General features: G+C 36.2%; 1 protein-coding gene across 1 annotated transcript in view; it reads left to right on the plus strand.

Moving 5' to 3' along the window:
* Positions 1 to 389: 389 nt before the first annotated feature.
* The window catches only part of LOC136881863 (zinc finger protein 665-like), a 46,394-nt gene continuing 31,901 nt past the window's right edge, over positions 390 to 14,882 (plus strand). Inside the window, exons 1-3 of the mRNA XM_068229402.1 lie at positions 390 to 473; positions 7,677 to 7,806; positions 9,653 to 9,748. Coding sequence (XP_068085503.1) covers positions 7,741 to 7,806; positions 9,653 to 9,748 — 162 coding nt within the window. The 5' untranslated portion in view covers positions 390 to 473; positions 7,677 to 7,740. The remainder of the gene's footprint in view (positions 474 to 7,676; positions 7,807 to 9,652; positions 9,749 to 14,882) is intronic.

The raw sequence follows: 14,882 nt of genomic DNA on the forward strand, positions 1-14,882 counted from the left end.
GTAGACAATGCGGATATGTTAAACTACAACTCTCCCCACAGTTGTGTATTTTGGTATATATGCGTGTTAACAGTGTGATTTATTACAACCACAGTTGTGTATTTTGGTATATATACGTGTTAACAGTGTGATTTATTACAAGTATTGGAACTGGGTGATATAACAAGCCCATTCACATTTCAAGCAGAAGCAGGAGAAGTGTTGCATACTCTTTAGTTGTCACTAGTAATACACCCTTTCCTAAATTCAGCCTGTTCTACTGACTGTTGGAAATCAAATTTGTTCTTCAAGAGTTTGTTTCAAGTGATTAAACTAAATTCAAACACCCGATTCTGTTTCGAAGTGGTTGGAATTTTGTTATATAAGGTGCGTAATTCACCAGCTTATGTCGTTCACAGATTTACGGATTTTCTTCATTGAGGAATTGTGTTTTCTATCATTTTACACTGTTCACAACCTCTAACATATTGTCGGTAATGTTCAAGTTCAATCATTTACTTTTGCTAAATATATAGATCTCAATTGAGAATATTATAAGTTAATAATAATCTTTCTCAGTTCCAGCATTCTACTAATTTTTACTATTTAATGTTATTAATTTTATTAAATTTTATTTTTAATTAAGCGTTAAAAATGAGTACGTATATAACTAGCTTGCTTTTTAGAAAACTCCCAGCCTGTGCGTTGCAAGTGCCCGCAAGTTTTGTGTAGTAGCAATGTACCGTATATCTACATTTAGTGAAATGAGGATTTATTTTCTGAAGAGCTACGCAGATGAAGAAATGCGGATGGTAGTTTCAGAAAGATTTTGCAATATATAGTGTGTAATTTTAATTATTGTTTTGCTGTGTTATTTACCTCTGTTTGCAATTTTATAGTGACGCTGTGAATGTTGAATTTAGGGGACAATTCTGAAATGTTGAATGCTGCGACAAATGGCATTAGGGTTCGAAATCTTCAGAGGTTTCCATTTAGGATATCTGTATCTTGTTATATAGGTGTTGTTATGGAGATTCTTCTGTATCACATCATTATGCCACAGCAGCTGTATGCAGTATTTATTCGTGATGATTTAGGTAACAGTTGCCTGCCTCCCTGATTTATTTGTGTGTAAATATTTTTAGGGGCGAATGGCGGTGAGTTTGCATGGGGTCGACTCCTTGGATCTGCAGCCCTGGAAAGCGTTTCCGTGGTTTCGCCATTTTATCATTAATTAACCTTGCGTACCTAATCCTATCCCTTTACTTTGGAGTTGTTAGTGCAACATTAAACTGCTAGCAGGAATGAAAAACAATCTTCTGGAATAAATTCTGGCTGTGGAAACTGTAAAAGGCAGTTGCTTGGAAGTAAAGCCGAAAATATATTAATAGAATAAACTGTGATGGCCAGAACAAGTAAACATGGCACATTTCAGAATTGTCCCCTACATTGAAATATACAAAATACAATTGAGCATAGTTTCCTGAATATATATGTGTTTACATAAAAATCAGTTCCCTGGCAATGTGTAATTATCGACTCAATTAGCCATAGAAACGAAGTTTATATTACCTGTAGGAGAAATTGTAGTATTCATTGTTAGTGCAGTATGTTTACATTTACAGTAAAATCTCACAAAGTGACTAATGAAAACTGCTGTCGGGTGAAATGAACTTTATATTACCTGTAGGAGAAATTGTAGTGTTCATTGTTAGTGCAGTATGTTTACATTTACAGTAAAATATCACAAAGTGACTAATGAAAACTGCTATCGGGTGAAATGAATTCTCTGAGGCACTACTCGAGGTATTCAACATAGACAATTTTCGTACCACGTGGGGAATAATAAACCGTTGTTGGTTTCAAGGATAATGTCCAGATAGGGGAGGAGACTAATGCCAAATAAGTATTAAAATTTACATATCAAAACAGTGACATTTACAATAAGATACAAAGTTGAAAACTAGAAAAGCGGCTGGAATTGATAATATTTCTGTGGATATACTAAAGATTATGGGTTGGGATTAGTACCATATCTGAAGTACTTATTTGATTATTGTTCGGTTGAAGGAGCTATACCAAATGAATGGAGAGTTGCTATAGTAGCCCCTGGGTATAAAGGAAAGAGTTGTAGACATAAAGCTGAAAATTACAGGCCAGTAAGTTTCACATGCATTGTTTGTAAGCTATGGGAAGGCATTCTTTCTGATTATATTAGATATGTTTGCGAAATAAATAACTGGTTCGATAGAAGGCAGTTCGGTTTTAGGTAAAGTTATTCCACTGAAGCTCAACTTGTAGGATTCTATTGGATTCAGAATGTCAGATGGACTGTATCGTGATTGACCTGTCTAAAGCATTTGATAGGGTGGATCATGGGAGACTACTGGCAAAAATGAGTGGAGTTCAATTAGACAAAACAGTGACTGAATTGGTTGCTATATTTCTAGTAAATAGATCTCAGAGAATTAGAGTAGGCAAAGCTTTATCTGCCCCTGTAATAACTAAGAGGGGAATTCCTCAGTTCAGTATTATTGGACCTTTATGTTTTCTTATACATATATAAATGATATGAGTAAAGGAGTGGAATCAGAGGTAAGGCTTTTTGCGGATGATGTTATTCTCTATAGAGTGATAAATAAGTTACAAGATTGTGAGCAACAGCAACGTGACCTCAAAAATATTGTGAGATGGACAGCAGGCAATGGTATGTTGATAAACGGGGTTAAAAGTCAGGTTGTGAGTTTTACAAGTAGGAAAAGTCCTCTCAGTTTTAATTACTGCATTGATGGGGTGAAAGTTCCTTTTGGGGATCATTGTAAGTATCTAGGTTTAATATAAGGAAAGATCTTAATTGGGGTAATCACATAAATGGGATTGTAAATAAAGGGTACAGATCTCTGCACATGGTTATGAGGGTGTTTAGGGGTTGTGGTAAGGATGTAAAGGAGAGGGCATATAAATCTCTGGTTAAACCCCAACTAGAGTATGGTTCGAGTGTATGGGACCCTCACCAGGATTACCTGATTCAAGAGCTGCAAAAAATCCAAGGAAAAGCAGCTCAATTTGTTCTGGGTGATTTCCGACAAAAGATTACCCTTAAAAAAGTGCTGCAAAGTTTGGGCTGGGAAGAATTGGGAGAAGACGAGCTATTCTACTAAGTGGTATGTCACTTAGTTTACAAAAGGAGTCTATTCATTACAATTAATACCACGCTTTGTAGTTAAATAAACATAGAAATTCTAAATTTTAAGGGGACACGTTTTGCCCTTCCTTTATTGGACATCATCAGCCTTATTTAATCTTAAAACAAACATTATTTAGAGGACATTGACATTTATGATTTATAAAAATTGAACTGGGTTTTTTAAGGTCAAAGACACTAAGGAATAGTAGGTATAAAGTATGATGTTGTGACATGACATATACAACACATGCTAAAATCATTGTAAACAATTTTAAAATCTTTGGCCAAAAGAATATCATATAAAATTCTAAAAACAACTCTTGTCTGGCACTGAAGTGGATCATCTTCGTAAGAAAATTCGAGCATATGTTAGCTTGAGGCAGAGGTCAATACTAGTCTTCAATAAAGTAGATTGGTTGAAATGTTGAGGTTGGATTTTGTATCGTTTTGCAAACAGCAGCTAAAGAATATTGGCCGGGAGAAAAGGCAAATGTTTCAAATTACCTTATTAAGTTGGTTGATCCATAAATTATCGTAATATAACCAATGCAAAAAAGATGTTGATGTGCTGGTTGAAGCTGCTTTTAAGACGAGTATATCTGGTATTTGACAGGTATGCTTGACTGTCTCGTGAAAGTGTAGTCCCTCTAGAAGATGTAGAGCATCGTGGAAAAGGATATGGTTTTACTGTAATGGAACAAGAAAAAAGAAGAAGAGTGTTTAAATCATATGTTAATATCCAAGAGTTATGTATTATGTAAAACGGGTACTTACTCATTTGCCGTAACTATGTATATCTTAGTGTATTAACATCATTGTTCTGCCTGGAATTCCTACTCCTCGTGTTGTATCGATGCGGTAGAGGAGGAGGGGAATATTGAGTGGAAGGTTAAACACACACCGTGATACACGTCTTTCTTTTTTGTGTCATTACAGTATAACCACATCCTTTTCCACGATGCTCTACATCTTCTAGAGGGACTGCACTTTCACGAGACAGTCAAACATACCTGTCAAATACCAGATATACTCGTCTCAAAAGCAGCTTCAACCAGCACATCAACATCTTTATTTGCATGGGTTATATTACGATATATTATGATAATTTATGGATCAACCAACTTAATAATATAATTCAAAACATTCGTGTTTTTTCCTGGCCAATATTCTTTAGCTTCTCTTTACAAAAATAAACAAAATCCAACCTCAGCGTTTCAACCAATCTAGTTTATGGAAGACTTGTATTGACAATTGCCTCAAGCTAACATAGGCTCGAATTTTTTTACAAAGAAGATCCACTTCAGTTCCAGACAAGAGTTGTTTTTAGAATTTTATATGGCATAAATGTTCTTTTGGACAAAGATTTTAAAATTGTGTACAATGATTTTAACATGTGTTGTATTTGTCATGTCTCGTGATGATGATTATGCTTGTTGTTTTAAGGGGCCTAACATCGAAGGTCATCGGCCCCATGTCATGTCTCAACATCATATTTTATACCTATTATTCCTCAGCGTTTTTAACCTTAAGACATCGCAGTTCAATTTTTGTAAATCATAAATATCAATGTCCTCTAAATAATGTTTGTTTTAAGTGTAAATAAGGCTGATGATGCCCAATAAAAGAAGGGCGGAACATGTCCCCTTAAAATTTGGAACTTCTATGTTTATTTAACCACATAACGAGGTATTAATTGTATTGAATAGGTGGGGTAATAAATATACTCCTTTTGTAAACTAAGTGTTTTCAGTATCGAACAAAAATGAGAGTGATGGTTTGTAACAAGTGGATGTTCCGAGCTGTTAGTGGGGAGATGGCCTGGAATGACATTAGTAAACGAATACGTTTGAGTGGCGTCTTTAAAAGTAGGAAAGATCACAATATGAAGATAAAGTTGAAATTCAAGAGGACAAACTGGGGCAAATATTAATTTGTAGGAAGGGGAGTTATGGATTGGAATAAGTTACCAAGAGAGATGTCCAATAAATTTCTAGTTTCTTTGAAATCATTTAGGAAAATATTAGTAAAACAACAGATAGGGAATCTGCCACCTGGGTGACTGCCCTAAATGCATATCAGTATTGATTGATTGAAACTGCTAAACATTTAAACCAATTGTTTGACATGGAACTCCCTACAAGGGGCGCTCTGGTAAACACCACTCGGTTGTGTCATTAGACGTGACATGCGCAGAAAAATAAAGAAAGGACACTTAAGTAATTGTTGATGGCATTGCTCAGTGCAATGAGCTGATAGGACAATTGTATAAATTTCTGTCTTCATATCAGTAGAATTTTCTTCATTTTCCATTTCCAGTCTTTTGCATTAAAATGTGAATCAAGTACCTCCTCAGTTTTTCTCCACTACTCCCTTCCTTCCTCGAATATTTTTTCTACATCTACTCCATTCTTCTCTGTACTCTCCTTTCCATATCCATTCACCCCCTTCTGGGCATTCCCCGATGTCTTTCTCCTATGACTTTCTCTGTAAATACTTACTTTGGTACTCTATCCTTTTGCGTTCTCATCATGTGTCCATACCATTTTAGCTTACGGGATCTATCTTGCCTTTCAGTTCACGGAATTGAATCCTCTCCCTGATATCTATGTTTCTGACTTTATTCCTTCATGACCTCCCTATTATTTATCTTAAGTAATTTAATCTTGGCCTCTTGCATTCTGCTTTCGTCATGTTTTATTGTTGTCCATGTGTCTGATGCATATGTCAAAATTGTTGTGTAATAAATTGGGTGCAGAATTTTCTCACATACTTTTCGGACGTCCCAGTTACAGACTATACATCTCACACATTAGTAAAACTCATTGGCTTGTTCAATTCTCTTTCCAATTTCTTAATTTATTTTCTCATCTTCTGGAATAATTCTCCCCAAATACTTGAAGCTTTTTCCACAACTTCTAATGGTCTTCCATTTACTTCAATATTCCCACTTTCTTCTCTATTACCTCTCGACACCACTACTGTCATACACTTTTCCACACTTATTTTCATTCCATATTTCTCTATCTCCTGATTCCATACAGCATCTTGTTCTTGTGCTTCCATTTCATCTTTTCCGCATATTACTGTGTCATCTGCAAAGATGGTTCCCATTATTTTGTATACTTTTGTGGATTTCATCCATGACTAATTAAGATTGGAGGGGATAAAACACATCCTTTTTGAAGTCCTGTTTCTACTTTGAACCAGTTAGTTTGTCCCGTCGTAGTATTCATACTACTTACTCACTTGTCATTCATGGCTTTCATAATTGGTTCTTCTCCTCTCCCTGCCTTCCTTTTTATCAATGCATCCGAGACCACTTGCCATGGTACACTAACATATGCCTTCTAATTATTAATAAATATCATCACTGAATCCAGCCTAAATTCACATCTATTCTCCTTCTTTAGGTTCACAGATTGAAAAAATTAAAAATTATGTTTACACTGAATATGGAGTACGACATCATATGGAAGTGAAACATAGATAGTAACTGGTGCCGAAAAAACAGAGTTGAAGCCTTTGAATGGCCATGATATCAGAAGTTCTTGATGATCAGATTGATAGAACATATCTCAAATAAAGAGATAGTGAATCAGCTGGATGGGAGGAGAATGTTTTGAGAGAATTTGATCCTGAGAAGGATAATTTTGATAGAAAAAATCCCAAAGAGCTGTGATCTTGTTCAGTTAGTTTTGAAGCTAATTGCAAAGGATATACATTATAGGAAGGGAGCCTCCGTGGCTCAGACGGCAGCGCGTCGGCCTCTCACCGCTGGATACCGTGGTTCAAATCCCGGTCATTCCATGTGATATTTGTGCCGGACAAATCGGAGGCGGAACAGGTTTTTTCCAGGTACTCCAGTTTTCCCTGTCATCTTTCATTCCAGCAACACTCTCCATTCTCATTTCATAGCATCTATCAGTCATTAATAAATCACTTTGGGACACCCGGTCAATGATTGGAAAACAGGTTATAGGTTTTCATAAATTGTAGGAAGATTCCAAGATATGGACCCAGGTGATCACAGTGATATGCAAACGGAATAGTCATTGAATTTTCAAGAAGTTTTGTGCATTTCGATCACAAGCGATGCATGTTGGATTTTTAATAAGAAAGGTCATCTTGTTGTGGTTTCAGTTCCATATTAAACTGTATGTTATATAGCTATTAATATGATATATGGTGTCATATAATACTAGGGGTCCTTTGACTATGATCTTGATATTGAGAGATATGTTAACTTATATTACCTATGGAAGTGATCACTGTTTTAGAAGTCATTTAAAACTGGATGTCCTTAGCTATGATCAAAGTATCAGTCGTAGAAAGCTTGAGGTCCTTAGCTCTGATCACAATATCAACAGTCATGTCAAATTTTGAGTTCTTCAGTATGATCATAATCTTGATGGTCATGTAAAATTACAAGCTTGTTGCTTAGTCTGTTGACAAATAACATAAGTAGATATTACATCAATAAGGTAATATATTTTTCTGGCTTATGTTTCAGTGTAAAGTCATTGGAAGTAATCAATAATCCCAGCACCTTCTAACTACTTCAGTTGCAGTACAAAATGGACCTTGAAGTAAAGATCAAAGAGGAACCAGCCGGGCTTGAAGGAGCAACATATGCATCACTTGTAAGTCTCATTTCTGATAACTTTATAGAGATCAGAATTTTATCCTTAGCAGTTCAATAAGTTTGGCAGGGGCATAATTTACTATGTGTTTCCCCAATATTAACACCAGCCGTCACCATTTGCTGCATGGACATCTAAGTGTAGTACGACTCTGTTTTGTTTCTTTGTCTGGGAATACACCACAACATGCTACACAAAGCTGCCAACTCTTAGGAACTTAAGGTTGGGGTTGGATTAGTCTGTACTTTTTACTGCCAGTATCAAAATTACTTTTGTTTAGGGGATGCACCTATTCTATTTTCCCTCTCCGATTATAATAGAGGATGGTTGGCCCATTGTACTGATTTAAAAAATAATATTCTCCAACACTACTGCACCACCATGTTAAAAATTATTACTTCTACCATAATTAGTGTAGAAGAAGTTAAATCACAAACCATTCGTTAGTGTTTTTGAGATGATACGCCAGTCTGCTAAATAAAATGTCAACACAGGTGTGATTATTCTGGGTTACCCTCACATCCACAATATGCTGGAAGATGTGTGTGTTAAGGAAAGAGCAGATTTGCCTATGACATGTGAGGGATAAAATAGCTCAAAATCTGAATATACATTCTCTCAAAATAAGTATTTTGCTCCGGCATTGAATTCATTTAGAAAGGCAGAATAGTGATTAGCTCATTTTATTCCTCAAATGCAGGTCAGCTTATGTTATATAGAGAACCATATCTAAGGGCTCTAGAATGCAGGATTTCCGAGAATAATTTCTTAAGGCACATTAAACAGAGTTTTTTCTTTCCTCTTTTTCATTACTTCCCTGTCGTTTTTGTGCATCCTTTTCATCCATTCCTTAGTTCAGCTACTGTTCACTTCTATATTGAATGCATTAACTTGGTACATTCTAGAATTTGTTACCTTAATTCACTTTTATTAGTAGTTAAACTTATATTAAAACATAAGCTTTTAATCACAGTCCCTTCCCCCCTTTAATGCCGACAAGGTTTTATGAATCCAAGTAAAAAATTTAAATGTATTGTAGTAGACCATAATTAATCTTCTGAAACTCCAGATGTACACTCCAACACTGCTGACCCTGCACTGACAGTGTTCTCATCCCTACACTTCAAAGAACACTACATAACATGTTTGTAGTAGTAAAATATTTCATTTCTAGTTGCCTTTACTTTGGGCTACATCACGTCTTTTGCTGTAATATGACTGTGATAAGTCTCCTTCTTTCATGTTTACGTTTTTCATATAAACTTGGAAGCATTGAAATATGCTGTTTGAAACAGAAATGCCTTAATGCTTTATGTAGCCCCTGTGATCTCAGCAAAACCAGAGTAGGGAATATGATTCCTTTATTTCAACTTATTTTAATCTGTCTATAAACAAACTCTATGCTGAGAACAAAAAATTATTTAGAACACTTGTAACACTTCTAATTGGTTCACACAACTTCTATGATTTGATTGATATGATTGTACTTATGAAAACAGGTCATACAATTTAGTGTTGATGCCTATCACTGCTTCCTTCCAAATTCTGTATGAGATTGCTCCAATTCCATCCCTGGTATTATATCTTCTGATATGGCTAGACATTTTTTTGCATTTTATATTTTATTGTAAGTCTTGTCCTTTCTCTGACATAAGGAGTGGGCAAGTATAGTAACACCATTCTCAGTACAGCCTTTGGTTATAACAGTTCTCTGTTGCTAGAAATCTTCCTTAATCATTAGTGAAATTCTGAAAGTAACTGTAATACTGAATTAACATGCTCATTTGTTAGTGACTCTATTTCTAGATGTGTGTTAAGAGCATACCTAATATCTTATTTTCCACAGGAAAATTTTGAACATGTATCAGAAGTGATAGCTCTGAAAGAAGAAGTTAAATCGGAGTTAACAGAGCCAGGGTCATCGCAGGAAAACTCTCTTGAGGTAATGTACATAATTTGATAAGCCATCATCAGGAAATGGAAATGGGTAAAAAATTGCTCAACAGATGCCAGGGTTTGATCCTTCATTTCAGGGCACATGATTGATAGTCTTACAGAAAATATACTTTTTTATGAGATTGACTGTTTACTTACCTAGTTTACACTTTTCCTTCAAGTTGTTCCATAATCTTGCGTTAGAATTATTCCAAAGACCTCTATTCTATGTCATTTGGGATCTGGTATCATTCCTACTAATACTTTTGAATTCGTAAACAGTTTTGAACACAAAGTAGCTAAAAGATACATTGATTTGCTTCTGTTACAGGATATTTTACTAGTTGTTTCCAAATGAAACACCGTTGTTATCTTATTGATTATATTAATTTTTGATTATATTAATTTCTAGATAATACAGTAATTTGTTCATACAAGTTGCAAGTGATATGCTTGTTTTCTGTGAGCGTTCGCTTGTATACTACACACATTGCAGCCATCTCTTGGGAAGTGAAAAATATTCTTGTTCTTCGTAATGTGGTCTGTGGTGTTACTAGTCATTGTGACTTATAATATTTGTACCGGGAGGTACACCTCAACCCCGCACAGTTAAAAGAAGTGCCTTGAGGGACACCATCTATCGAACAAACTTGAAACTGCTAATGCATAAAGCTGGTACATTGATCAGAAGATGTCACTACTGAATAACTGAGTAATATTTTATTTTAAAGTTACCTAAACTGACTGGATTTCTTTGTTTTGTTTTGGTGTACATCAAGAAGTTTGAACTTTTCTCCATAGATGTCCCTACAGAAACTGAGGTCATGCACTCTGGTCAAGGTGGAATAATTAAAGTATTTTAAGAAGACTTGTGTTTATACATTTTCTCAACTAAATTGACTTTCATGTATTTTGATAGTTCATGGTTTGCAACACTTCCTTCTCATCCCGCCAGCTTTCGAGTCTGGCCAATCACAAATTTTCTGCATTTATTTTTCAGCCAATCATAAGCTTCTTGTATCGTTTTGAGTATCCAATAAATTGAGAGGGTGTGGTCGGATTTAGTCCGGAGCCTTCTCGAACCCTCCCGTCGGCTATAAAAGCCGTGGCTTTTTCTAGTTACCTTGTCTTATTCTCGTCAAATTTCTGAGTGTGTATGTTAATTGAGAAGGCGGTGTGCCTAATTGTTCGGCAGGAAGTACATCAGCCCAGGTAAAAGCCACCCGTTTTCTATCTCTGTATCTATCTCCGCAAACTCACCCGAGGGGTAGGTTCTATTATTTTTAACTATGTAACCATCTGTTTTCTAAAACGTAAACTTTCTTTCTGCTAATGTAAAATTTCATACAGAATTAAACTGTAAATCGGGGAATAGAGAGTGCTTTACCATCTCGAATTCCCGTTCAATTTATCTTGAGGTGACTACGATTTTGTAACTTTTTTTTCTCCTGTAAATCACTCATTAACTTCTCTTTTGAGTCACCTCAGTAGTGTGGGATTCCCTAGCCTCTGCATCATCGAGCCACAAGCCCAGGTAGGGTTTAAAAACTTGGTTTTAAAGGAGCGCAAGTGTACGACTCCATACATTTTGAGTTTGGGCCAGTATTTTATCCTGTTCTTCTTTTTCACAAAGTAGTATGGGTAATAGATACCCCTGTGTAAAGGAATTGTAAATTGTAGGTTGTGCCTAGAGAGGCCAGAAATTGTAAGGTTTGTGTAATGTTGCCTTGAGCAGCCTGCAAGAAATTGGGAGCATAGCCTCCTTGGTTGAATTTAAAGATCATGTAAACTCTCTGGTGATATTGGTGTAATATTGAGTGGGGCCTTCGGAATGCTGTACGTGTAACGTTTGGAGCAAGGTGCTCTTGAACTGTGTCTTGGGAGATATCTCTCGTTATCTGACCAAACACAACATTTGTGATTTTGTAAACTTGTAAATTGGAGCTGGAAGCTCAAAACTTGTAATTTCCAACCCTTGGATTTCTGTTTTAGTTTGCTGTTTTGTATCTGACATTTTCTTCCTTCACCTAGTGAAAAAATTTGTTAAGTTTGAGATCTGAAAAGAAACATAACTTTTATTTTAATGTTTAAATTAATCTTTGATATCGTAGATAGACCCATTCAAGCTGACACCTTTTTTCACCTCTCTGCGTTCCACAGATTATCCCGGAAAAATTATTTGAATCGGGGATTGAAATTTCTGCACTTAGCAACTTAGCAAATTAATTGCGGAACTGAGTAGCTCAGGCGGTTAAAGTGCTGGCCTTATCTTTCTTATTATGCATGAATGTTGAGTATTCAGCAGGAAAGCAGCTTTGATCTTCAAAATTTTTATAGCAAACTTTTCAAACGTTCGTGTGTAGTTAGTAAGACGTAAAGAGAATATTATTATTGTCCCCCCTCCCCGTGAAAGGAAGTCGAACTTGATGTGTTTCAATTAAACACACAAGCTTTTAATGTACAGTCATTTAGTTGCCTATGTAAAGAAGCCACTGGTTCGATGCCTTGTCTGGTTGGTGATTTTTAATTTATTTTAGCTCGATGGTTGTGTGTTTTGAATCCTTTAGCTATTATGATAGTCAACAGTCCAAGGGAAAGTGTGCCGAGTTTGATTACCAGGTGGCATGGGGATTTTTTAAATGCGTGTTGCTCTAATGTTAGGTACCAAGTGATGTAAACATTAGAGCAGGCAGTTACACATCTCCAGGTTTCAAATCTGCAGCCCACAGTTCAATGCGCGAACAATAAACTTTGTATTCCCTGTCATAGCAAGTATGTTACTTCCAAGTTTAGTCAAGTTGCTCGTTGCGCCAATGTTCTTTTTCAGAGATGAGCATACTAGGCTAATTGCAAAAACCATGAACTTTGTATTTCATGTCACAGCAAAGATTTACAAGTCTAATCAGAATGTTCCTACAATCAATTTTCTTTTTTGCTGAGACGCACATATGTCACGACCTTACTTAATACAAAATTTGTGGCATTCTCTTTCCACATTTAATTATCATAGTTTGTGCTAATCGTTTACACTTAGTCTTCAGTGAAAGGAAAGCTTGTCATCGATTCCTGGTCAGGTTGAGGACTTTAAACGTTTTTCTTCTTATGAACTTAGGGCCTTTAGTTCTGAGTCGAACTTAGCTCCAGGTTTGAGAACCCAAATCAGCGATTGTTTTCTTTGCTCAGAAATAAGTTTGGATTTTTGGAGTTAGATATTTGAATAGCACTACAGCTTAGAATCCAAGCAAGCTCTATGTTCAAATCCTAGTTCTGTTGTTGATTTTTCGTTTGAATCTTGTAACGCAAAAACTAAGTGTTTCAGTGAAACACATAAGCTGTTAATGAACAGTCATTTAGTTACCATGCTTGTTGGCTTCCAAAGTAAATGAGACCCGGGTTCAAAACATAGTCGGGTCGGCGAATTTTTCATTTCCTGTAGCTCAAATGTTGGGTACACACAATAATTTAGTTACTATGGTAGTCAGCAGTCCAAGGGAAGGATTGCCGAGTTAGATTCTCAGTTGGTGTGGGGACTTTTTTAATTTCTCGCAGCTCAAACGTTAGGTGTTTTGAATTACATGGAAACTTTCAGTGTGCAGTAATTTACTTAGCATGATACTCAGCAGTCCAAAGGGATGAGCTCTGTGTACCATTTCCAGTCACATGTAGTGCGATCATTTCTTTTCAGTTCTGAACACTTATGTTTTAATCTCTTAAGTGATATCAAGAGTATTATAATTCTAAAATTCTAGAATAACTCTAGAATTCAAATCTCTGAGCTCGAATTTTTACAATAAAAATTTAGGTTTCCAAACCCTGAAAACCAACAGCACATTTCGCATCAGCTCACACGCTAGCATCGTTGACTCTGCAGCCGCTCAGCTTAAGGACCTTGAAGTATCTTTATAAAGGTATGTCCCTGTGAATAATGCACATGTGTTAAACCTTTCACCATCTCCATAGTCCCATACCACCATCTTGTTCCACATTCAGTTCTGAGCCCTAGACCATAGCTCATTCCCTTTTGCCCTTTTGTTTTCAGCCATTTTGCACTTTCGCCCTTTAACCATTTAACTCTTTTGCACATTTGTCCTTTTGCCATGTTGACCTTTTGTGCTTTTGCCCTTTTGCAGTCACTCAGATCCACGACCTGATATCGCCTTTCAGTGATATGCCCCTGTGAATAAAGCACATGTATTAAGCTTTACACCGTCTCCCTTGTCCTATTAAAATAGTGTATATGGCTGCCATCCACTTCCAAGCTCAGCTCCTAAAGCCCATGCACCATGTCTCATCTCATCTAGTTAGGTTAAGCCTGGGACTGAATCTCAAACTCGAGTCTGTAACGCCCTTCTAAGGTTAAGCCGGGCAACAAATCTGTACCTGTTAGCTTAAGTCAGCACTCTTGGACATTAAACTTGAGTCTGTATAGCTAATGACCTTATAAGGTAAGCCTAGGGTTGAATCCATGGCCTGCTATGTTAGGCCTCGAGTCGAATCCATGCCTGTTAGGTTAATTTTGCACTGTTGGCCAAACACTACTATTCGAATCCCCCTCCCCCCAAAAGTTAGGTCATGTGAAATTAATCATTTTATTTAGGCATTGTTATTACATTACGTATGTTCATAATTTATTGAAAACCTTAACTTCATGAACATTGTAGCATTTATGTCACCCTCACTGTGAGGATCATGATCAAATAACTAGAAGAATGTTCACTTTAACACATTATGAAGAGTTGTCAATCCATCTTCACACATTATAGAAGACAGACTAATAATGGTTTATAATTTGCATTAATTAGTACATCTTTAATTAGACAAGCTTGGTGTTGTTGAGTGTGCACAGAGAGTGATTATTATCTTAAACTGAGCTGGTCGCCTCATGTCCTCAGTAATATACTCTCCGTAATGCAATATTTGTTGCTACTTCCTCACTGGTCATAAATATGAGCTATCATCGCATTCTGTCGCTTAACAAGACTAGGCTATTTCCATTGAACACTATCCACCTTCCTAAATACAGCATCCTACGACATTAAGGTCTATTAAGGTCACTCATTTACACCCATGTTTATTACTTTCAACATAACTTACTTTTATATCATAAGATTAGTCCCTAATGCACATGAATAACATTTGGA

This window comes from Anabrus simplex, chromosome 10 (genome assembly GCF_040414725.1).
Source record: "Anabrus simplex isolate iqAnaSimp1 chromosome 10, ASM4041472v1, whole genome shotgun sequence".
NCBI classification, from domain to species: domain Eukaryota; kingdom Metazoa; phylum Arthropoda; class Insecta; order Orthoptera; family Tettigoniidae; genus Anabrus; species Anabrus simplex.